The sequence below is a fragment of the Macaca fascicularis genome, chromosome 11 (assembly GCF_037993035.2).
Source record: "Macaca fascicularis isolate 582-1 chromosome 11, T2T-MFA8v1.1".
Lineage (NCBI taxonomy): Eukaryota > Metazoa > Chordata > Mammalia > Primates > Cercopithecidae > Macaca > Macaca fascicularis.
The window spans coordinates 1,678,843-1,704,225 of record NC_088385.1 but is presented as its reverse complement, the minus strand read 5'-3'; the positions used below and the strand labels follow the sequence as shown (position 1 = coordinate 1,704,225).

Genomic DNA, 25,383 nt, shown 5'->3' with positions numbered 1-25,383 from the left:
ACCGAGGGAAGCTGGAGGGAAGTAGCAGGCAGAGCGCGCGCCGGGAAGTGGCAGGCCGAGCGGCTCAGCACGTAGACGCCAGCACTGCGCCTCCAGGTTGCTTTACGGCTGCCGCAGACGGCTTTGCGGCTCTTTTCCCCTCCTACTTGATTTACAGTTCCTCCTCCGGTCTGTTTTTTTTGCCGTCCGGCGCTGGCGTGGGTTCGGACCTTCTTCCCAGAGACCCTCGCACACCCTTCCCATTCTCCTCTGCGCAGCCTCCATCTAAGCGCTCTTCCCCTTGTCCGTAGCCTAGATCGAGCTCCCTGCGTGCACCGCGCGCGGCCGGAGGCGCGTAAGTGGGGGAGGAGAGCGGCTTCCCCGGGTGGTTCTGCCGTGGGTGTGGAGCGTGAGAACCTGGGGCCGCGGTGGAGCTGACCCCGAGGTCTCAGCGCAGAGGTGCTGAGCCCGGAGGCCTGTTCTAGTTCAGCGGCGCAGTGAGGGGCTCAGTACCGGGGCTTCCCGAGAGATGGGCAGGAAGGCGGGGTACGGGAAAGCTGGCACCGGCGCGCCGGGACCCCACCGCGGTGCGGGCAGCCGGGAGTCCGTGGTGGCGCGTCCCCGGAGACGCTGCCCGGAGACGGGCTGGGGGAGCTGAAGTCGGTGTTAACAGCTGAACGAAGTTGAGTTGCAGGGAGCGGGGGACGCTGGGAAGAGATGACTGATTTGAAAGGAATTTGACGCGGGCGTGGCGGCGGCCTGGCCCCGTGTTCCCGGGAGGTCGGGCCTGTGGCGAGCCGAGATCGCACCGGCATCACGACACTGCATCCCGGGCGACAGAGCGAGACCTGTCACGGGGAAAATAAATAAATAAAAATTTGACGCTCAGTTTAGCTGAGTATTGGGCCTTGTTACCAGATTGAGATGAGGTCTGGCGCGGTGTCTCACCTGTAGTCCCAGAACTTTGGAAGGCGGACGGGAGCATCGCTTGAGGCCAGGAGTTCTGGACCAGCCTGGCTAACAGCGAAACCCCGTCTCTACTAAAAATCCAAGAATAGGCAGGCCTGGTGGCGGGCGCCTGTCACCCCCGCTACTCGGGAGGCGGAGGCGTGAGACTCGCTTGAACCCGGGAGGCAGGGGTTGCCCACCGGTGAGCCGAGATGGCACCACTGCACTCCAGCCGGGGGGACAGGGCGAGACTCCATCTCAAAAAAAAAAAAAAGTTGAGATATAATTCACATACAATTAAATTCACCCCCTTTTTAAAAAAATGGAGACGTAGTCTCGCTCTGTCACCCAGGCTGGAGTACAGTGGCGCCGTCTCGGCTCACTGCAACCTCCGCCTCCCGGGTTCAAGCGAGTCTCACGCCTCCGCCTCCCGAGTAGCTGGAATTACAGGCACCCGCCACCACACCCATCTGATTTTTGTATTTTTCACCAGGTTGGCTAGGCTTGTCTCAACTCCTCGCCCTTCCAAAGTGCAGGGATTACAGGTGTGAGCCACTACGTCCAGTCTAAATTCACCCTTTTAAAGTGTGCAATTCAGTGGCTTTAGTATATTCACAGGATTGTGCAAGCACCACCATTGTCTAATTCCAGAACATTTTTATCATCCCTAAAAGAAACCCTGAAACTCATTAGCAGACACCCATTATTTCCTCCTCCTCCCAGCAGCACTAATCTGTGGATTTACTTATTCTCAGTACTGTATTATACACTATTTGTTCTTTTGTTTGGTTTATTTCACTTAATACAGTGATTCAAAGTTCATCTACGTTGTATGTAGCATGTATCAACTTCATTTTTTAGGTAACTGAATTATTTATTGTGTGGATATACCACATTTTGTTTCTCCATGATTGGATGGATATTGGTGGTTTTCTAGGCTTTCTAGGTCTAGTCCTCCACAGAACTCGCGGGCTGAGGCACAGACATTTAAAACTCTAGTTTTTGGAAACTAGCGTTTAACTCTTGGATTGGGTCAGGTAATTCAGTGGTCTCAGGTCTGGTATTGTTTAGGGGAGTTTCTTTTTTTTTTTTGAGATGGAGTTTCACTCTTGTTGCCCAGGGTGGAGTGCAATGGCGGATCTCGGCGCACTGCAGCCTCCGCCTCCCGGGTTCAAACGACTCTCCTGTCTCGGCCTCCTCAGTGGCTGGGCTGACAGGCGCGGGCCACTACACCCGACTAATTTTTGGTATTTTTAGTAGAGACGGGGTTTCATCATGTTGGCCAGGCTGGTCTCGAACTCCTGACCTCAGGTGATCCACCCGCCTCAGCCTCCCAAAGTGCTGGCATTACAGGCGTGAGCCACCGCGCCTGGGCGGGAGTTTTTTGTTTGTCTGTGTTTTTTGGGGGACTGAGTTTCACTCTTGTTGCCCAGGCCTGAGTGCAATGGCGCGATCTTGACTCACTGCCACCTCTGCCTCCCAGGTTCAAGCGATTCTCCTACCTCAGCCTCCCGAGTAGCTGGGATTACAGGTGTGCACCACCAGACCCGGCTAATTTTGTAGTTTTAGTAGAGAAGGGGTTTCTCCATGTGGGTTACGCTGGCCTCGAATTCACGACCTCAGTTGATTTTCTCGCCTTGGCCTCCCAAAATGCTGGGATTACAGGCGTGAGCCACCGTGCCCCTCTCGGAGTGGTTTTTAAAGTCGTCTGTTCTCAGTTCAACACTTATCAGGCCGTTAATTATAGTGGTATCAAGCAGAGAAATGTTTGGGTGCTGGTCTTCTCAGGGAGGCAGAAACCGTCAGAGGTTGCTGTTACGTAATGTACACCAACACGTGTTATCTTGTATAAACAGTATAGTTGGAGATGAGTGTATGAAAAAGGTAACTGAGCTAGCTGTGGGGGAGGATAGTTGTGAAAATTTTTGAGTCCCCCACTCTAGGCTTTCCCAGCTGTGTTCAGATAAGGTGACACTCTGCCTTCCTGTTTCAGCTCTAAGACTATGCATAAGTGTTATTTTGGCTGTATACGTAGTGCCAGTTTTTTTTTAATTTTTGTGCTTTTGGTGATTTTGCTGTTTACAATGGCCTCCAAGAGCAGAAGTGCTATCTCGCATTTCCAAGTTGAAGGCTGTGATGTATCTTATAGAGAAAAGATAAGCTTTTAGATTGGCTTTGTTCAGGCACCACTTTTGTTGTCGGCTGTGAGTTCAGTGTTAATGCATCAACAATATATATTAAATAAGATGTCTTTAAACAGAAGCACACATAAAACAAGGTTATGCCTGTTGAGTAACCCCGTGTTTCCCCTAGGAGCAGTGGCTCAGTATTCGCTAGTTCAGTGTTCATGATACCGTTAAAGGACATAACTACCCTGAATAATGATGACTGACTGTCTCAGCACTGGTTCAAGGGCAGAAAGCCTGGTGGATATTTTTCCATCTCTGCAGCTTTTAACATTTCTTCACTCAAGGCACTCATTTTTAATACTGAACTGGCAGTTTTGATGTGGAGAGAAGCTAAAATAAGGCTAAAATGCTCTTCATACTCTGCGCTGGGTGGGGACTGTGCTGAGTGTTGGGGATTCAGTGATAAGCGTATGGCCTAGCAGTTCTCTAATGGCTGAGTGTGGGAGTGTAGAGAAATGATCATAGTGTGACAGAATTAATCCTGTGTTCCCACAGGTTTTTTTTCTTTTCTTTTTTTTTTTTTGTTGAGATGGAGTTTCACTCTTGTAGCCCAGGCTGGAGTGCAGTGGTGCGATCTCGGCTCACTGCAACCTCTGTCTCCCAGGTTCAAGCAATTCTCCTGCCTCAGCCTCCCAAGTAGCTGGGGTTACACGCCCCCGCCACCATGCCTGGCTAATTTTTGTGTTTTTAGTAGTGACGGAGTTTCACCGTGTTGTCCAGTCTGGTCTCAAACCCCTGACCTCGTGATCTGCCCACCTCGGCCTCCCAAAGTGCTGAGATTACCGGGTTCTCCTTCCACAGATTTTAAGACATACTTCAGGCCGGGTGTGGTGACTCTTGCCTATAATCCCAGCATTTTGGGAGGCTGAGGTGGGCAGAACACTGGAGGTCAGGAGTTTGAGACCAACCTGGCCAACATGGCGAAGCCCTGTCTCTACTAAAAATACAGAAAATTAGCTGGGTGTGGTGGCACACGCCTGTAGTTCCAGCTACTCAAGATACTGAGGCAGGAAAATCACTTGAACCTGGGAGGTGGAGGTTGCAGTGAGCTGAGATTGCACCACTGTACTCCAGCCTGGGCAATGGAGCGTCTCCAAAAAAAAAAAGAATTCAGACTGTGGTGAGCTGCATAAGGCTTTAGAGGTAACGATATTTTGAGATTTCTTTTCAATTAAAAATGTTTTTCGGCCGGGCGCGGTGGCTCAAGCCTGTAATCCCAGCACTTTGGGAGGCCGAGACGGGCGGATCACGAGGTCAGGAGATCGAGACCATCCTGGCGAACACCGTGAAACCCCGTCTCTACTAAAAAATACAAAAAACTAGCCGGGCGAGGTGGCGGGCGCCTGTAGTCCCAGCTACTCGGGAGGCTGAGGCAGGAGAATGGCGTAAACCTGGGAGGCGGAGCTTGCAGTGAGCTGAGATCCGGCCACTGCACTCCAGCCCAGGCTACAGAGCGAGACTCCGTCTCAAAAACGGAATCTCACTCTTGCTTAGGCTAGAGTGCAGTGGCGTGATCTCAACTCACTGCAACCTTTGCCTCCCAGATTCAAGTGATTCTCGTGCCTCAGCCTCTTGAGGAGCTGGAATTAACAGGCACCCACCACCCCGCCTGGCTAATTTTTGTATCTTTAGTAGAGACGAGGTTTTACCCTGTTAGCCAGGCTGGTCTTGAACACCTGACCTCAGGTAATCTGCCTGCGTTGGCCTCCCAAAGTGCTGAGATGACAGATGTGAGCCACCGTGCCTGGCCATTTCTTTCTACTTCTGCCAATTTTTTTTAAAGTACCATGAACATTATAGCACTGTGTTCATAAATGAAAATAGAAGAAACTTGCTCCAGTCTTGTTCATCGAGCCGTTCTTGACCTTCACAGTCAGAATCTCACCCATCACCTTGTCACATCTCCCTCTTGTACTATATATCCAGAGTCCACCTGATCTGCTTCTTCAGCCCTCCACATAGAATAAGAAATGCTTTTGTGAGCTGAGATTGTGCCATTGTACTGCAGCTTGGGCAACAGAGTGAGACTCCTCAAAAAAAGAAAAAAATGCTTTTAGGTGATAAGGAAATGGAGAAGAATAAAACATCTTTGCCAGTCTTTGCCTTTTTAATATCTTGAATTCATGATTTCTTGCCATAGCCACTATCCTAGTCCAGGGTCTCTCCCTTCTACCCCGACTGTTTTTTTTTTTTTGATCATGTTTTTACTTCCTCTGGGAAAACACCTATCAGAATTTTGGGATCATGTGACAGGTATAGATTTAATTTCTTTCTTTTTTGAGACAGAATCTTCCTGTGTTGCCCAGGCTGGAGTGTAGTGGTGTGATCATGGCTCACTACAGCCTTGACCCCCTCCTCGCCCCCACTCAGGTGATCCTCCCGCCACAGCTTCCTGAGTAGCTGGGACTACAGGCATGCTCCACCATGCCTGACTAATGTTTTATTGCTTGTAGAGACAGCTATGTTCCCTATGCTTGTCTTAAACTCCTGAGCCTCAAGCGATCCTTCCACTTCAGCCTCAAGTGCTGGGATTACAGGCGTGAGCCACCGCTCCTGGCTACTTAATTTCTTTCTTTCTTTCTTCTTCTTTTTTTTTTTTTTTCTGAGACAGAATTTCACTCTTGTTGCCCAGGCTGGAGTGCAGTGGTGCGATCTCGGCTCACCGCAATCTCTGCCTCCCAGGTTCAAGCGATTCTCCTGCCTCAGCCTCCCAAGTAGCTGGGATTACAGGCATGCACCACCACACCTGGCTAATTTTATATTTTTCATAGAGACGAGGTTTCTCCATGTTGGTCAGGCTGGTCTCGAACTCCCTACCTCAGGTGATCTGCTTGCCTCGGCCTCCCAAAGTGTTGGGATTACAGGCTTGAGCCACTGTACCGCGCCTAATTTCTTTCTACCGCACCCGGCCTAATTTCTTTTTTTTTTTTTTTTTTTTTTTGAGACGGAGTCTCACGCTGTTGCCCAGGCTGGAGTGCAGTGGCGCGATCTCTGCTCACTGCAAGCTCCGCCTCCCGGGTTCCCGCCATTCTCCGGCCTCAGCCTCCCGAGTAGCTGGGACTACAGGCGCCCGCCACCTCGCCCGGCTAGTTTTTTTGTATTTTTTAGTAGAGACGGGGTTTCACCGTGTTAGCCAGGATAGTCTCGATCTCCTGGCCTCGTGATCCGCCCGCCTCGGCCTCCCAAAGTGCTGGGATTACAGGCTTGAGCCACCGCGCCTGGCCTAATTTCTTATTTGTTTTGAGACAGAGTCTCGTTCTGTCACCCAGGCTGGAGTGCAGTGGAGTGATCTCAGCTCACTGCAGCCTCCACCTTCCAGGCTGAAGCAAGCCTTCCATCTCAGCCCCATGAGTAGCTAGGACTACGAGAACATGTCACCAGGACCAGCTAATTTTTGTGTTGTTTGTAGAGATGGAATTTCACGATGTTGGCCAGGCTGGTCTTTAACTCCTCACCTCATGCAATCCACCTGCCTCAGCCTCCCAAAGTGCTGGGATTACAGGTGTGAGCAACTGCACCCAGCGCACCCTGCCTAGACCTATTTCCAAAATTAGAAAACCATGAGGCTTTTAGAAGAAGATGAGAAGAATATCTCCATGACCTGAGTGTGTGCAAAGGTTTCTTAGGGCTCAGGATGCCATAGAGTCACTTAAAAAAGCAAACACACACACACACACACACACAAAGATAAATATGATTGATTACATCAAAATGTAATCACAGACTACTGTAAGAAAATGAATGGGGAAGCACAGGGACCTATTTGACAAAAGACTGATATTCAAGATCTATAAAGAACCAATAGGCCGGGCGCGGTGGCTCACACCTGTAATCCTGGCACTTTGGGAGGCCAAGGCGGGTGGATCACTTGAGCTCAGAAGTTTGAGACCAGCCTACGCAACATAGTGAAACCCCATCTCTACTAAAAATACAAGAATCAGAATTAGCTGGGCATGATGGCGCGTGCCTATAGTCCCAGTTACTTGGGAGGCTGAGGCTGGAGAATTGCTTGAATCTGGGAGATGGAGACTGAGCCGAGATTGTGCCACTGCACTCCAGCCTGGGCGACTGAACAAGACTTCGTCTCAAAAAACCAATAGGGCTCAAGGCCTGGGATTGGGCCTCTGCTGCTCTGCTCCCTGGGCCTGTGGCTCAGTCCTTGGAGTCGTCCTTTCTTTTTCATGAAGAGTAGTGTGCGTTAACAGCTGAGTGGTTTTATCAGCCTGTTTCCTGCCAACAGTGTATGAGAGTTCCAGTTGCTTTGTGTCCTTGCCAACATTTGGTGTTGTCAGTCTTTTTAGTTATTCTGATGGGTGTGGTGTGTCATGGTCTTAATTTTAGTCCTCAGTCACTCATGGTGTTCGAGCACTTTTTCCTGTGCTGATGATAATGTATAATACATTGCAAAGTGCGTGCTCAAATCTTTTGACCATTTTAAATTGAGTGTGTGTCTTTTTATTGAGTTGTAGGCGTTATTTATATAACTTTTATATCCTAGTTACCTGTCCTCTGTCTGCTTGCCTATTCATTTTCTTAGAGTTGTGTGATGAACAGAAGTTTTACATTTTGATGTAATCAGTTTTCTCTTATATTTTATTATATAGTTATTGCTTTCTGAGTCCTAAGAAATCTTGGCTACCTTCAGACTGTGAAGATAATCTTTCATGTTTTCTTCTGTAATTTTTTTTTTTTTTTTTTTTTTGAGACGGAGTCTTACTCTGTCGTCCAGGTGGGGGTGCAGTGACGCAGTCTCGGCTCACTGCAACCTCTGCCTCCCAGGTTCAAGTGATTCTCCTGCCTCAGCCTCCTGAGTAGCTGGGATTATGGATGCGCACCACCACGCCCAACTAATTTTTGTATTTTTAGTAGAGACAGGATTTCACCATGTTGGCCAGGTTGGTCTTGAACTCTTGACCTCGTGATCCGCCCATCTCGGCCTCACAACATGCTGGGATTACAGGCGTGAGCCACCATGCTCGGCCTGTAAATGTTATAGTTTTAGTTTTATGTTTAGGCCTATCCATCTCTAGTTTATGTGAATGGTGTGAGATATAATTAAATATTAATTTTTTTTCCGTATAGATATCCAGTCGTTCCAGCACCAATTGTTGAAAATGCTATGGTATTGCATTTTTGAAATTAAGATGACCGTACAAATGGTAATTGATTTCTGCGCTCCCTTTTCAGTTCCATTGTCCAATCCTTATGTTAGTACCGCACTTTTAATTACTGTAGCTTTAGTAAGTCTTGAAGTCTTGTCGTTGTAGGTCCTCCTATTTTGTTGTTATTTTTCAAGCTTGATGTGAATATTCTAAATCCTCTGCATTTCCATTGTAAATATTAGAATTATCTTACCAGTTTCCACAGAAAAATTTGGTAAAATTGTGATTGGGATTGCATTGAACCTATGAATCAGTTTGGAAAGAAATGATACCTAAACAGTATTGAGTCTTCAAATATATGAACTTGGTGCATTTTCCTTCTTATTTAGGCCTTTTAAAATTTATTTTTAGGCTGGGCGCGGTGGCTCATGCCTGTAATACCAGCACTTTGGGAGCCTGAGACGGGCGGATCAACTGAGGTCAGTTCGAGACCAGCCTGGCCAACATGGTGAAACCCCATCTGTACTAAAAATGCAAAACTTAGCTAGGTGTGGTGGTGGGCGCCTGTAGTCCCAGCTAGTTGGGAGGCTGAGGCAGCAGAATCGCTTCAACTTGCTCAGGAGGCGGAGGTTGCAGTGAGCCAAGATACTGCCATTGCACTCCAGACTGGGCAGCAAGAGCAAAACTCTGTCTCAAAAAATAATAATAATAAAATTAAAAATTTCGGGCCAGGTGTGGTGGCTCACACCTGTAATCCCAGCACTTTGGGAGGCCGAGGCAGGCGGATCACCTGAGGTAGGGAGTTCAAGACCAGCCTGAGCAACATGGAGAAACCCCTTCTCTACGAAAAATACAAAATTAGCTGGGTGTGGTGGCGCACGCCTGTAATCCCAGTTACTCGGGAGGCTGAGGCAGGAGAATCGCTTGAACCCCGGAGGCAGAGGTTGCAGTGAGCTGAGATCACGCCATTGCACTCCAGCCTGGGCAACAAGAGCAAAACTCCGTCTCAAAAAAAAAATTTCTTTTTAATTCTGTTTTATAGTTTTCAATTCAGAAGTCATACACATATTTTGTTAAATTTATTTCTAGATATGTTTCTTACCTTTATTGTAAAATGGAGCCATCATTTGCATCATTCATTACTCTGTATGAAATGTGTTATTACTCTCTGCCTGCTTTCAAGATTTTCTCTTTATGTTTGTTTTTTAGCAGTTTGCCTGTGGTGTATCTAGGCATCATTTTATTTGTATTTATCCTTAGATTTATCCTTGAGATTTGCAGAGCTTCTTAAATCTGTAAATTTATGTCTGTCAGCCAGTTTGGAAAATTTGGAGCTATTAGTTTTAAAAATATTTCTTCTGTTCCATTCTCTTTCACTTCTTCTGGGACTTCAGTTGTATGTGAGTTAGACATTTTGGTATTAGCCCACAGGAACCTGGGGTTCTTTCAATCTTTTCAGTCTTTTTTTCCTCGAAGTTTGCATTTTGTGAGCAGGAGTGATAATCATTCAGGATGATTTTTGAGATTCCTACTTCAAGAGTAGTTCCTGATCTTTTGTAGGTGTAGTGAAGTATGGCTTCTAATTCTACTGGAAGGCTTTTTTGTCGGGGAGACGGTTGTATGTCCTTTGGCTTTTAAATTTTCTGTTGTGTCTTTCACAGCACAGTTTTCAGAGGGTACCCTTTCTTTTTTCTTTTTTCTTTTTTTTTTATTTGAGGCTGAGTCCCACTCTATCGCCAGGCTGGAGTGCAGTGGCGCAATCTCCACTCACTGCTACCTCCGCTTCCTGGATTCAAGTGATTCTTCTATCTCAGCCTCCTAAGTAGCTGGGACTAGAGGCACCTGCCACCACACCCAGCTAATTTTTGTATTTTTAGTAGACATTAAAAATACAAACCCAGAAGGTTTGTACAAAGCCCAGGAGGTTGTGGCTGCAGTCTCATATTCATCATCAGATTTCCCCCATTGTCCCTAATAATATTCTTTGTGGCTTTTCTTTATCCCTGATCCAAAGTTTCTTTGAAGATTACACAGTGCATTTAGTTTTCATGTCTCTTAAGCCTTTATTTATTTATTTATTTGCTGAGATGGAGTCTTGCTCCGTTACCCAGACTGGAGTTCAGTGGCACGATCTTGGCTCACTGTAGCCTCCACCTGCTGGGTTCAAGTGATTCTCCTGCCTCAGCCTCACGAGTCGCTGGGACTACAGGTGTGCGCCACCATGCCCAGCTAATTTTTATATTTTTAGTAGAGATGGGATTTTTACCATTTTGGCTAGGCTGGTCTTGACCTACTGAGCTCAGATGATCCACCCGCCTTGGCCACCCAAAGTGCTGGGATTACAGGCGTGGGCCACCACATCTGGCCTTAAACTTCTTTTAATATAGAAGAGTTCACCAGCCCTTCTATTTTGTTTTGCTTTTTGAGACAGTGATGCTTTGGAGAGTCCAGGCCAATTGCTTTATAGATTTCAACTTGTTTGATTATTTCCTCGTGATTAGATTGGTAGAAATACTACCTAAGTGATGTGACCTTCTTAGTGCGTCCATCAGGAAGCACATGATGTGACTATAATTGGTGACATTAAGTTCGATTACTTAATGATTAAGGTGGTAACTCCCAGCTTTCTACATTGTAAAGGTATCTTTTGCCGCCCTCCTTTTTATTCCCAAGTAGTTTATTTGGAGATTAGTCCTTTACACAGTAGAGGGGAAGGGAGAGAGGAGAGGGAAGGGAGAGAGGAGAGGGAAGGGAGACAGGAGGGGGAAGGGAGACAGGAGAGGGAAGGGAGAGAGGAGAGGGAAGGGAGACAGGAGAGGGGAAGGGAGAGAGGAGAGGGAAGGGAGACAGGAGAGGGGAAGGGAGACAGGAGAGAGGAAGGGAGAGAGGAGAGGGAAGGGAGACAGGAGAGGGAAGGGAGAGAGGAGAGGGAAGGGAGAGAGGAGAGGGAAGGGAGAGAGGAGAGGGAAGGGAGACAGGAGGGGGAAGGGAGACAGGAGAGGGAAGGGAGAGAGGAGAGGGAAGGGAGACAGGAGAGGGAAGGGAGAGAGGAGAGGGAAGGGAGAGAGGAGGGGGAAGGGAGAGAGGAGAGGGAAGGGAGAGAGGAGGGGGAAGGGAGAGAGGAGAGGGAAGGGAGAGAGGAGAGGGAAGGGAGAGAGGAGAGGGAAGGGAGACAGGAGAGGGAAGGGAGAGAGGAGAGGGAAGGGAGAGAGGAGAGGGAAGGGAGAGAGGAGAGGGAAGGGAGAGAGGAGAGGGGAAGGGAGAGAGGAGAGGGAAGGGAGAGAGGAGAGGGGAAGGGAGAGAGGAGAGGGGAAGGGAGACAGGAGGGGGAAGGGAGAGAGGAGAGGGAAGGGAGAGAGGAGAGGGAAGGGAGAGAGGAGAGGGAAGGGAGAGAGGAGAGGGAAGGGAGAGAGGAGAGGGGAAGGGAGAGAGGAGAGGGAAGGGAGAGAGGAGAGGGGGAAGGGAGAGAGGAGAGGGGGAAGGGAGAGAGGAGAGGGAAGGGAGAGAGGAGAGGGAAGGGAGAGAGGAGAGGGAAGGGAGAGAGGAGAGGGAAGGGAGAGAGGAGAGGGAAGGGAGAGAGGAGAGAGGGAAGGGAGAGAGGAGAGGGAAGGGAGACAGGAGAGGGGAAGGGAGAGAGGAGAGGGAAGGGAGAGAGGAGAGGGGAAGGGAGAGAGGAGAGGGGAAGGGAGAGAGGAGAGGGAAGGGAGAGAGGAGAGGGGAAGGGAGAGAGGAGAGGGAAGGGAGAGAGGAGAGGGGGAAGGGAGAGAGGAGAGGGGGAAGGGAGAGAGGAGAGGGGGAAGGGAGAGAGGAGAGGGGGAAGGGAGAGAGGAGAGGGGAAGGGAGAGAGGAGAGGGGGAAGGAGACAGGAGAGGGGAAGGGAGAGAGGAGAGGGGAAGGGAGAGAGGAGAGGGAAGGGAGACAGGAGAGGGAAGCTTGACAACTAAAGGTGAGTTATCAAGTCTGTTGCTGCTGGTAGCAACCCACCCTAATTCCACTGGGGAAGCTCGCAGCTTGGTGGTGTCCCACAGAGGGGTGAGAACTTGAGGGTATTTCAACACCAGTCAGGCACCATTTGAGGGCTGCTGCCCGGGTGGTTCAATTTTCTGGTGCTTCCAGCTTGCCATAAACAGATGCAAAGTAGTCTAGATACTAAAGAAAGCTCTCAGGTAACAAGATGCAGATGGCATTTGGAAGTCAGACTAGGGTGCACTATTGTGGTAAGAGCTGAAGGGATGGCTGGGCATGGTGGCTCACACCTGTAATCCCAGCACTTTGGGAGGCTGAGGTGGGTGCATCACCTGAGGTCAGAAGTTCGAGAGCAGCCTGGTCAACATGACGAAACCCCATCTCTACTAAAAATACAAAAATCAGCCAGGTGTGGTGGTGGACGCCTGTAATCCCAGCTACTCAGGAGGCTAAGGTAGGAGAATTGCTTGAATCTGGGAGGTGGAGGTTGCAGTGAGCCTAGATTGCGCCACTGCACTCCAGCCTGGGCGACAGAGCGAGACTGTCTCAAAACAAAACAAAACAAAAAGCTGAAGGATGATTAATAGAGCATTTGTAGTGTCTGCTGTACCTGTACCCTAGTACCTAGAGAACCTACAGCTTGAGGCAAGAGCATATGTGCTATTGTTTTTTCAAGAAGTGTACTTTCAGGAAGCAGAGGTAGGGGAAAGATGAGTGAAGGGAGAAGGAAGATTAAGTCAGTTCAAGGGTGCGTTTTGAAGTTGGCCACCCTTGGTGCAAGTACGGTTGGTTGCTTGTTCTCCTAAAGCCGTTTCCCAGGAGGATGTATAAATAACTGCATTCTGGGGCAATCCATCTGAAGGAAGGATGGACGGACCGCTCAGCTTCTGTATCTCATTGGAAGAAGGTTTGCTTCATAGCAGATTAATTCCCGCAGACTTCTGGGCTGTGCAGGTGTGGGTACCAGGTAGGTCCCACAGCCCCTCACACCTCCAAGGCAAGGGGCAATCCAAGGGTGGGAAGTGACAGGCAGCCAGTGTGAGCAGGAGGTAAGGGGCCACGGGGTTGTACCTGTGGGCAGTTGGTCATGACCCAGACGTGTTTGATCAGCCCAGTGACAGCTGGGGTGGAAAAAGTGACCAAGGGCCTCAAGGACACACAAGGCGAAGAAGATTTGAAGTGCTGCGTAAGATATGCCTAATGCGTTTGGATTCTACCTTTGTTTAACAAATATGCACATATAAAAAACACAATCACGTATACAAAAAGACAACCGCTATCTCTTGGTGAGATCCAGCTGAATTTACTTCCATATTCTCTGGTACGTGTTTAAAGCTTTCTACAGTAAAGATACTTTAATTTTATAACGGAGACTGGGCACGGTGGCTCATGCCTTTAATCTCAGCATTTTGTGAGGCCAAGGCAAGAGGATTGCTTGAGCCCAGGAGTTCAAGACCAACCTGGGCGACAGAGTGAGACAGTCATCTCTAAAAAAAAATGTAAAACAATTAGCCAGGCATGATAGCACTCACCTGTAGTCCTTTCTGCTCGGGAGGCTGCAGAGGGAGGATCACCTGAGCCCTGGACGTCAAGGTTACATTAAGCTATGATTACACCACTGCATTCCAGCTGGGTAACAGCAAGACCCTGTCTCTTAATTTTTTTTTTTTTTTTTTTGCTTTTATAATGGGAAAACCATTGTAGACAGTTTTAGGAAGGAAAGCAGAACAGTGGGCATCTTTTTCAAAGTAAAAGAGCAAAAAAGGCAAAAAATATTTCATGTTTACATTATGGACAAAGACAAGATTGTCCTTCAATAAAAGGCTGAATTTTTTTCTTTTTTTGAGAAAGAGTCTTGCTCCATCGCCCAGATTGGAGTGCAGTGGCGTGATCTCGGCTCACTGCAACCTCCGCCTCCCGGGTTCAAGCGATTCTCCAGCCTCAGCCCCCCGAGTAGCTGGTACTACAGGCACGTGCCACTGTGTCTGGCTAATTTTTATATTTTTAGTACAGACGGGGTTTCATCGTGTTGACCAGGCTGGTCTTCAACTCCTGACCTCAGGTGATCTGCCCACTTCAGCCTCCCAAAGTTCTGGGATTACGGATGTGAGCCACCGTACCCGACCTGGCTGAGTGTTTTAAGTTATTTATAAAAGTAGAACAAGTTGCTCTTTATTTATTAGTATAATTTTTTTTGAGATGGAGTATGGAGTCTCATTCTGTTGCCCAGGCTGGAGTGCTGTGGCGTGATCTTGGCTCACTGTGACCTCCGCCTCCTGGGTTCAGGCGATTCTGCCTCAGCCTCCCTAGTAGCTGGGATTACAGGGGTGCATCACCACGCCCGGATAATTTTTGTATTTTTAGTAGAGATGGGGTTTCACCGTGTTGACCAGGCTGGTCTCCATCTCCTGACCTCATGATCTACCCACCTCGGCCTCCCAAAGTGCTGGGATTACAGGCGTGAGCCACTGCGCCTGGCCTGATTTTATAGTTATAAATATAATATATTCTTATTGTAAAAATCACCTTTAATAGCACCACCACTGGCCGGGCGCAGTGGCTCACGCCTGTAATCCCAGCACTTTGGGAGGCCGAGGCGGGCGGATCATGAGGTCAGGAGATCGAGACCATCCTGGCTAACACAGTGAAACCCCATCTCTACTAAAAATACAAAGAATTAGCCAGGCGTGGTGGCGGCATCTGTAGTCCCAGCTACTCGGGAGGCTGAGGCAGGAAAATGGCGGGAACCCGGGAGGTGGAGCTTGCAGTGAGCTGAGATCCGGCCACTGCACTCCAGCCTGGGGGACAGAGCAAGACTCCGTCTCAAAAAAAAAAAAAAAAAAAACAAAAAACAAAAAACAGCAACACAATAGCAAACACGTTAACAGAAAGGTAGAAGCAGACCTTAAAGAATCTCCAGCAGCTTGAGAGACCATAGCTGACCGCTGAGGAGCTCTGCTCTGGGTTGGAGCAGTGCTTAGAAGTTTATAAATCACTCTTAGGATATTGCATATGGATTCTTTTTTTTTTTTCCTGAAATGGAGTCTCGCTCTGTCGTCAGCTCACTGCAAGCTCCGCCTCCCAAGTTCAAGCAATTGTTTGCCTCAACCTCCTGAGTACCTGGGACTACAGGCGCCCGCCACCATGCCTGGCTAATTTTTTTGTATTTTTAGTAGAGACGGGGTTTCACCATGTTAGCCAGGATAGTCTCCATCTCCTGACCTTGTGATCCGCCCGCCTCGGCCTCCTAAAGTGCTGGGATCACAGCGAGCCACCGCGCCCGGCTGCATAAGGATGTGATTTTTCAGTAGAGGCTCTTACCTTTTACTTTAAACATTCTTTGAGGGTTGGTGTTGTTTCCCACCCTCCCCCTTTTATTTCTATAGAGGTCAGCCGGAGTCAAGATGTCTGGGACTGAGGAAGCAATTCTTGGAGGACGTGAAAGCCATCCTGCTGCAGGCAGCGGCGCGGTGTTGTGCTTTGGACAGGTGACTGGTTCCTTCATGCCTGGGAAGGTTGAGGTTGAGTAAAGTTAGGGCACGGCAGTTTGTAGAGCGGCGTAGTACATGTGTGGGTAGCACACAGTACGTTTACATAGTACATGCGTGGGTAGCACACAGTACGTTTACATAGTACATGCGTGGGTAGCACACAGTACGTTTACATAGTACATGCGTGGGTAGCACACAGTACGTTTACATAGTACATGTGTGGGTAGCACACAGTACGTTTACATAGTACATGTGTGGGTAGCACATAGTACGTTTACATAGTACATGTGGGAGCTATTTGTTGTTACTGGTTTTTCCTTTAGATTCGTTTTTTGGGGGTCTTTTGTGAACTCTGGAGGGCATTTTGGAACGTTAGCTATCAAAAGACTGATAGTACTGGGGATTAGATTTAGATTTAAATTTTTTTTGGGGGGAGGTAGATAACATTTGTATAACATCAAATTCAAAATGAAACTATGTGAAAATCTCCCTATTTCCCATTGCTCCTATATGCATGCCACCCAGTTCTATTTCTTTTTTTTTGAGGCTGAGTCTTGCTTTGTCACCCAGGCTGCAGTGCAGTGGTGCGATCTCAGCTCATTGCAGCCTCCACCCCCTGGATTCAATCAATTCTCCTGCCTCAGCCTCCCAAGTAGCTGGGATTACAGGCATGCGCCACCATGCCCAGCTAATTTTTGTATTTTTAGTAGAGATGGGGTTTCACCATGTTGGCCAGGGTGGTCTTGAACTCCTGACCTCGTGATCCGCCCGCCTCGGCCTCCTAAATGCTGAGATTACAGGCATGAGCCACCGCGCCTGGCTCCTTGTCTTTTTTGGAGGCATGGAAAGTTCCTGGGGGTCGTATTCCTTGTAGGGACATTGTGTGCATAGAAAAGTTTCTTGCTTTGTCCACCCAAACTCCATCTTTGTTTTTACCAGAGAGTTGTGAGTATTCGTTTCATCCAAATAGGGCAAGGGGGACAAAACCCAAATCAGCAAGCAGTCGTGTGTTTCCGTTTGTGCAGGATGGGAGATTGTTGCATTGGAGCAGGTGTCAATCTCTGGAAAGGGCAAATGGAAGCAGGTCTTCCTATCCCTGTGCCCTTTCCATACGCGCTTCCTGTGCTGGCGTCATTTGCAGCTCTGGAGGCAGGACACTGTCGCTTCCTAAGCTTCAGAAACTTTTATAAGGATGGTAGCAGCAGCTAAGGCAGCAGTTCTCAAAATGTAATCCTGGGACCCAGATTCAGAGTCCAGAAGGTCAGACTTATCTTCATGATAATACTGTTTGCCTCTTTCACACTCATTCTCTCGTGGGTGAACGGTGGAGTGTTCAGAGACTGCGTGAGTGATACGCGACGTCACTGCTGTGGTGCCTGATGGCATGCATGCCTTAAAAGTTTCTCAGTTTTCATTTCTAATAGCATAAATATAACCCACAGAAACAAAGGTTCTGGGGTTTTTTTTTAAGAGTGTAAAGGGGTCCTGAGGTGAAAAAGCTGGAGACTCAGTGATGTGAGGAATGGTGAAGTGTGAATGGAATTTTCTTTTTTGGGGTTGCAGTGCCAGTACACAGCAGAAGAGTACCAGGCCATCCAAAAGGCCCTGAGGCAGAGGCTGGGCCCGGAATACATAAGCAGCCGCATGGCTGGAGGAGGCCAGAAGGTAGGAGAGTTCCTGTGCCTGGAAAGCAGGCATCCAAAGACAGACTCTGATGGTCTTGCCAGTTCCCTCTCTGGGTCCTCAGGGATTCGGAAGGCTCCTGTTAACTTCCTGGAGGCCTCCCAGTGTCGCTGGGAGGGGATGGGTTCCCGACTTCGTTCTCATCTGAAGGGGCCCAGGCATGGTCTTGACACTTGCGTAACTGCCGTCTTAGGATTTCGTCTTAGGATTTTTTACATCATTTTTTTTTTTTTAATTTTTAAAGACAGGGTCTCGCTGTCACCCAGGCTGGAGTCTGACCAGTGGTGTCATCTCGGCTCACTGCAGCCTCCCCCAGACTCAAGCGATCCTTCTGCCTCAGCTTCCTGACTAGCTGGGACTGCAGGCACATGCCACCATGCCTGGTTAATTTTTTAATTTTCTGTAGAGACGACATCTCGCCATGTTGCCCAGGCTGGTCTCGAACTGCTAGGCTCAAGTGATCCTCCTACCTCAGCCTCTCAAAGTGCTGGGATTACAGGTGTGGGCCACCATGCCCAGCCTTTACACCATTAAAAAAAATGTTCCTTTTGCCATTTGCTTCTGTTTTTTTTTTTTTTTTTTTGAATTAAACGCTTTTTAAAGAACTTATGATTGACACATAGTAATTGCGTATCATTTGCTTCTAATTTTAACTTCTGTGAATATTTTTGGTCTTCCATAAAATATGTCAAACCGAGATTTATACTTTTTGCAAACTGAATTTTAGCAACTGCTGGGTGAGTTCCTCCTCCCGACAGACCGTTAGTTCTCGCAGGCACCATCTAGAAGATTTTTGAAATAAATTCATTGAGAATTTTCTTGAAAAATAATTTTTTTTGAGAGACTGGGTCGCACTGTGTCGCTTAGGCTGGAGTGCAGTGGCATGATCATAGCTCACTGCAGCCTTGAGCTCCTGGGCTCAAGCGATCCTCCCACCTCAGCCTCCCGAGTAGAATGTTTAAGGGCAGTTTATCCAAAAAAGTAGATGAGGAATAAATTATGTAAATTTTGATTCACATTTAAGTGTGGTAAGGAATTAACACAGCTTTTCCTTAAAAACTTTTTTTCTAGGTGTGTTACATTGAGGGTCATCGAGTAATTAATCTGGCCAATGAGATGTTTGGTTACAATGGCTGGGCACACTCCGTCACACAGCAGAATGTGGGTGAGTGTGCAGCAGTGGGGACTTGTGCACTGTCCAGCCCTGGTGAAAGGGTGCTGTGAGTGAGGAGGTGAGGTAGGTGGACTCAGTGCCAGCAGGAAGAATGGCTGTGGCACAGCGATGAGTGTCCTCTTCAACTTGCTCTCTTTCCCACTCCTAGATTTTGTTGACCTCAACAATGGCAAGTTCTACGTGGGAGTCTGTGCGTTTGTGAGGGTCCAGTTGAAGGTGAGGAGGATGGAGTGGAGTAGACCTGCGCGGAGGGATCAGTGGGTGGTAGGAGAAGGTGAGCCGGTAGGGAGGTGGGTAGCTGGACAGGGACCCAGGCTGCAGAGTTGTGTCTCAGCCAGTGTTCCCCAGAATGGTGGAATTCAAATACTGTTGCTCCTGTCTCCCTAAAAGAATGGAAAAAGTGTTCTCTTGCACATTTTCAAGTTGACACTTAAAAGTTTTCACCACATATAAAAATTGTTGCAAAGGGTGTATTTTTTGGCATATGGTAAAATCTGACATTCTAAAATACAATAATTTTACCATCACTGATAAGTTTTTGGAAACTCAACTTTAGGCAAAGCAGGTCCTTTTGTTACAGATAAAAACAAAAATTGGGTTTTGTTAAGAAGTTGTTTTGCTTAAAGTTACAGTTATTTAAGATGTTAAGTGAGGACTTACCGTAAATCTGTTAGATCTTTGTTAAATATTCCAGTGGACTCTAAATGCTATAGAGGGTTAGATCTGTCGTTTATTTGAAGAAATACAATGAACAGGCTTTTTTTAAATCTTAGAAATTTTACATGGTTCTTTCTTTATCTGAACTTACATTTCCTTTCTGTTTCCCTACTGGTTTTTATCCTAATACATATTTATGGTTGAAAGTTTGGCTGGGCGAGGTGGCTCATTCCTGTAATCTCAGACTTTGGGAGGCTCAGGTGGAAGGATTGCTTGAGCCTGGGGATCTGAGACCAGTCTGGGCAACATGGTGAAAGCCCGTCTCTCCTAAAAATACAAAAAATTAGCTGGGCGTGGTGGCGCACGCTTGTAGTCCTAGCTCCTCAGGAGGCGGAGGTAGGAGGATCACCTGAGCCTGGGAAGTCGAGGCTGTGATGAGCTGTGATTGTGCCACTGAACTCCTGGGTGAAAAAAAAGAAAAGTTTTATTGATAGCCTCATTATGCTTCTCTGCCTTTGCATGTGTATAAAAATAAAAATTTTTGGTAAATTTTCGGTGCACTTAAGGCTCTAAATATTAAGAGATTTCTTTTGGATTTAGTTGTATTATAGCTACTGTTAACACACAGTTGACCAGACAATTGTATTTATGGTGAAGAGAAAACATAAATATAGCAAAATTTTGATAACTTAGAAAAATTAAAGATTTGAAATCTTGCCACAAAAATAAAAAATTTAAAATATAAAATATAAAATTTATGGAAAATGAATATCTTAATGAGATGGATAGCACTGTTTTTTTCAGTTTATATATCCATATAGCCATAATCGAATATTACTTACTTCTTTTTTTTTTTTTGAGACAGAGTTTCACTCTTGTTGCCCAGGCTAGAGTGTAATGGCTTGATCTCTGCTCACCGCCACCTCCACCTCCCGGGTTCAAGCAATTCTCCTGCCTCAGCCTCACGAGTAGCTGGGAGTACAGGCGTCCGCCACGTGCCTGCCTAATTTTGTGTGTGTGATTTTAGTAGAGACGGGTTTCTCCATGTTGGTCAGGCTGGTCTTGGACTCACGGCCTCAGGTGATCCGCCCACCTCAGCCTCCCAGAGTGCTGGGATTACAGGCGTGAACCACCGCGCCCAGCCTGCTTATTTCTTGAATGAACAATTCAGCATTAGTTCTATCCTGACTTATTTTTCTAAATAGTACTAGAAAACCTTGTGTCTATGAGTGAGTAGCTGAGAATGGAAAGAGTTTTGTTATAGTGTCACTCATTTATTTGAGTGCTTTTTGAGTTATTTTTTTAAAAATCACTGAGTGCTATCATCAAACACTGTATTTGATTCTCAATCAGCGAATGATGTGCTCAAGTTCACCTTCACTTTTGGTGAAAGGCAGGAGCTGGATGCCACCTGACTTCCAAAGGGATTTGCTCTCCAATCCTTAGAGACCATTAGATCCAATATTCAAATTATCCCTTTTTTTGATATCCCAGAGGTTTTTTTTTTTTTTGAGACAGAGTCTTACTCTGTCGCCCAGGCTGGAGTGCAGTGGCACGATCTCGGCTCACTGCAACCTCTGTCTCCTGGGTTCAAGTAATTCTCCTGCCTCAGCCTCCTGAGTAGCTGGGATTACAGGTGCCCGCCACCACACCGGGCTAATTTTTGTATTTTTAGTAGAGACGGGGTTTCACCATGTTGACCAGGCTGGTCTTGAACTCCTGACCTCAAGCGATCCACCTGCCTCGGCCTCCACAGGGCTGGGATTACAGGCGTGAGCCACCGCGCCCCGCCTGGCCGTTCCAGAGGTTTTTTACCTTAGGGCAATGCGCACTGATAGGATTTGGGGTGGGTTTCTAATGTGCCCTTTGTGTGTCAGAGGGAAGGTGGGAAGGGAGGATCGTCCTGCCACCGTGACCACAGGCACATGTCCAGGCAGACCAGGTCTAGGAAGCAGCACTGGCAGTGGATTCTCACCCAGACTTCTGCCCGCACCCCTGTGGCAAGGCTGCCAGGCGGGAGATTCCTGCTTTGAGCTCTGCTGCTTGAGGAAAGGGGGAGTTGTGGCGCGCCTGCCGCTCTCGTGTTTGAGTTTGAACTCCTTTTCTGCCCCCAGGATGGTTCCTATCACGAAGATGTTGGTTACGGTGTTAGTGAGGGCCTCAAGTCCAAGGCCTTATCTCTGGAGAAGGCAAGGAAGGAGGCGGTGACAGATGGGCTGAAGCGAGCCCTCAGGTGAGTGCGGGGCTGGGAGTCTCACCTGCGTCATTCCAGCGCTTGCTGCAGAGCAGGTTTCGGTGGTTTTTGGAAGAGGTAATACAGCCACGTGGTTCAAAAATCTAAGCAACGTGGAAGATAAGTCTCACCGCTGCCCCGGCTCCTGTCTGCCTGTTTTCCCGCTTCCGTTAGTATGTTTTCAGTGTTTCTGTTTCAGGCTTCCCTTGCGGGAATAAGTGGTAGAATCCTGTGTTCTCTCTTCTCCGCACACCCAGTAATGTGTGCCGGACACCTTCCCCCTCCTACGCGAGTGCACAGACAGCACCGTCGTCCTCTCCGTGCGCCTCAGCAGCCCTCCGCTATGCACAGTAGCAGAGTTGACTTAGTTACACAGTCACGCGGGTGTCTGCGTTCGTCCATTTATGTTGCTATGCAGGAATACCAGAGGCTGGGTGACTTATAAATAAAGGAGGTTTGATTGGCTATGGTTGTGTGGACTGGACTGGAAGCCTGGCGCCAGCATCCGCTCTGGGGAGGCCTCAGGAAACTTCTAATTACCGCAGAAGGCGAAGAGGGAACATGGAGAGAGGGAGCAAGAGAGACAGGGAAGAGGTCCCAGGCTTATTTATTTATTTTATGGTTGTTTTTCATTTTTTGAGGCAGGATCTTGCTGTGATGCACAGGCTGGGGTGCAGTGGTGCCATCGTTGCTCACTGCAACCTTGAACTCCCGGGCGAAGTGATCTTCCTGCTTCAGCCTCCCGAGTAGCTCCGATCGCAGGCACATGACACCACCCCCAGTTAATTAAAAAAAAATTTTTTTTTTGTAGAGACAGGGGCTCCCTATGTTGCCTAGGCCAGTCTGAAACTCCTGGACTCAAGTCATCCTCCTGCCTTGTGCCTCCCAAAGTGCCAGGATTACAGGCATGAGCCGTCATGCCCAGCCCCACACTCCAACCACCAGATCTCTCGTGAACTGAGTGAGAAGTCACTCAACACCAAGGGGGTGGCACTAAGCTGTCGGTGAGGAATCCAGCCCCAGGATCCAGTGCTTCCCACCAGGCCGCGCCTCCGGCGTGGGAGGCCGCGCTCCAGCACGGAATTGGGAGGGAATAACCACGAAACCATATCCGTGTCTTTGAGAATTGAAGTGAATTGAACCCGAAAAACCTGTGAATTCTGTGGGGGAGTCCGCAGACCCCAAGTTAAGAACTTTGCTCATGGAAGGTTGTGCCCTTGAGCCCCAGTCCCCAAGTGTGTGTCGCCTCCTCCCGCTGGGAAATTGGAGCATTCTTTGGAAAAAAAAAAGGAAAACGCTCTGCAGTTTGTTCTCGGTATGGGGGGTGGCTGCTGGGTTTTGTGAATGGTGCCTCAGTCTTCTCATGCTCGTTGTCTCTGTGAGGGCAGGGGTTTGTGTCTTGTCCTCACTGCGGTATTCTCAGAAGCTAACAGTGCGGGAACGTGCCGGATGCTTACCCGACGTCAACGGGGAACACATGGTGGGGTCCGTTTTCTCCGCTGCACCTGAGAAGCCACCTGTACAAAGTTGTACGTCTGTTCTCTGATATTCACGTGTAACAATTCTTAACCCTGGTTCACTTTTTTTCCCTCTTGCCCTTAGGAGTTTTGGAAATGCGCTTGGAAACTGTGTTCTGGACAAAGACTACCTGAGATCACTAAATAAGCTTCCACGCCAGGTACGTCAGACATGGATGGGTGCAGTGCGGATCACGCAGCAAACTCCTCTGTGTCGTGAGTTGAGTGCTTGGAGGATGCGAGGAGAAGTGAGGACTCAGCTGGTCAGAGGGTCTGGAATGTTTATTTCAGATTTCGAATGTTAGAGCTAGCAGGAACTAATCACAACAGTTTACTTTTTTAAAAATCACATCATTTGACAGGAACGTGAGATCTGGAGCATTTGTGTGATGTGTAGGTAGAGAACTGTGGCTGGGGGTAGTCTGAAGCCTCAGAGCGAGCACACAGCCCTCTGCAGCACCGCTCTCCTTCCCACACACTCCCAGCCTCGCCGCTGAGCCTTCATTGTTTTCCTTAGTTCTCGTGTCATTAAGATTTAGACGTCCATTATTTCTGTCAGTACCTGTCACGTGATCTGAGCATTTGCCTTTGGAGAATGGGGTCTGTGGCCGGGCAGCCCTGAGTCACACCTGACTTGCGATGAGTAGCTTCTGGAGTGTTCCTCCTGCCTCATCTGTGCTCCGAGGTCCCTGCCATGTCACCCCCCACGGCAGCATTTCCATCCTGTGCCTGAGGGATTCTTTTCCTCACGGAGCCCCACAAGGTGTGTGTCTCTGGGCATCTGTACAAACTCCTTTAAACAATCATTTGTAAACATGATTGGATTCAGTTTGCTAATATTTTGTTAGGCATTTTTTTTTTTTTTTTTTGAGACGGAGTCTCGCTCTGTTGCCCAGGCTGGAGTGCAGTGGTGCAATCTCGGCTCACTGCAAGCTCCACCTCCTGGGTTCACACCATTCTCCTGCCTCAGCCTCCCGAGCAGTTGGGACTACAGGCGCCTGCCACCACGCCCGGCTAATTTTTGTATTTTTAGTAGATGGGGTTTCTCCCTGTTGACCAGGCTGGTCTTGAACTTCTGACCTCAAGTGATCCGCCTGCCTGGGCCTCCCAAAGTTCTGGGATGACAGGCGTGAGCCACTGCACCCGGCCTTTTCTTTTTTTAAATTGTAGTAAAACACATCACATGTTAACTATTTTTAGTGTATGGTTGAGTAGTGTTAAGTGTATTCACATTGTTGTGAAATTGATCTGCAGAACTAAGACTCTATACGCATAAAACAAGAACTGCACATTTCCCCCTATTCCCAGACGCTTGTAACTACTTCCACTTTCTTTTTTTTTTTTTTTTTATTTTATGAAAGATGAGGTCTTGCTCTGTCACCCAGGCTGGAATGCAGGAGTGCAATCCTAATTCACTGCATCCTTGAACTCCTGGGCCCAAGGGATCCTCCTGGATCCTCCTGCCTCAGCCTCTCAAGTGGCGTGGACTACAGGTATGTGGCACCACACCTAGCTGCTTTATTTTTTAAACAATTACTATGTTTTTTTGTAGAGACACAATTTCTCTGGGCTGGTCTTGAACTACTGGGCTCATGTGATCCTCCTGCCTCGGCCTCCCAAAGCGCTGGGATTACAGCATGGGCCACTGCACCTGGACGCAGCTGATTAACTTTTTTTTTTTAAGTGATGAGCTCTTACTGTGTTGCCGAGGCTGGTCTTGATTTTTTTTTTTTTTTCTTTTATAAGAAATTAGGCTGGGCGCTGTGGCTCCTGCCTGTCATCCCACACTTTGGGAGGCCGAGGTGGTCAGATCCCTTGAGCCCAGGAGTTCGAGACCAGCCTGGCCAAATGGTGAAACCCTGTCTCTACTAAAAAATACGGCCGGGCGCAGTGGCTCACGCCTGTAATCCCAGCACTTTGGGAGGCCGAGGCGGGCAGATCACGAGGTCAGGAGGTCGAGACCATCCTGGCCAATACAGTGAAACCCCGTCTCTACTAAAAATACAAAAAATTAGCCGGGCGCGGTGGCGGATGCCTGTAGTCCCAGCTACTCAGGAGGCTGAGGCAGGAGAATGGTGTGAGCCCGGGAGGTGGAGGTTGTGGTGAGCTGAGATTGTGCCACTGCACTCCAGCCTGGGCAACACAGTGAGACTCCATCTCAAAAGAAAAAAAAAAAAGAAAAAATACAAAAATTAGCTGGGCATGGTGGTCAGCCTGCCTGTAATCCCAGGTCTTCCAGAGGCTGGGGCATGAGAATTGCTTGAATCTGGGAGGTGGAAGCTGCAGTGAGCCGAGATCGTGCCACTGTACTCCAGCCTGGGAGACAGAGTGAGATTCTGTCTCAAAATAATAATAATAAAATAAAAATAAAATAAATTTATTTTGTGGACGTGGAGTTTTGCTATTTCCCTGGCTAGTCTCAAACTCCTGGCCGCAAGCGATCC

At 48.1% G+C, this 25,383-nt stretch overlaps 1 protein-coding gene across 13 annotated transcripts in view; it reads left to right on the top strand.

Annotated features, from left to right (window-relative positions):
- RAD52 (RAD52 homolog, DNA repair protein) overlaps positions 1-25,383 on the top strand; it is a 94,250-nt gene that overhangs the window by 57,817 nt on the left and 11,050 nt on the right. For 4 of the 13 annotated variants that reach the window (XR_012419861.1, XR_012419858.1, XR_012419860.1 and 1 more), the window contains exons 1-10: positions 271-334; positions 8,199-8,275; positions 8,630-8,697; positions 15,571-15,672; positions 17,239-17,340; positions 18,430-18,523; positions 18,681-18,748; positions 21,304-21,422; positions 23,025-23,100; positions 24,301-24,432. Coding sequence is in view for 5 of the 13 variants with exons in the window: in XM_065525165.2 (XP_065381237.1) it covers positions 8,647-8,697; positions 15,571-15,672; positions 17,239-17,340; positions 18,430-18,523; positions 18,681-18,748; positions 21,304-21,422; positions 23,025-23,100 (612 nt within the window). In the remaining 8 variants the exon portion in view is untranslated. Of the gene's footprint in view, positions 1-270; positions 335-8,198; positions 8,276-8,629; positions 8,698-15,570; positions 15,673-16,700; positions 16,936-17,238; positions 17,341-18,429; positions 18,524-18,680; positions 18,749-21,303; positions 21,423-23,024; positions 23,101-24,300; positions 24,433-25,383 lie in introns of those variants that run through there. The other 9 variants (XR_012419862.1, XR_012419855.1, XR_012419857.1 and 6 more) reach the window with 5 other exon arrangements.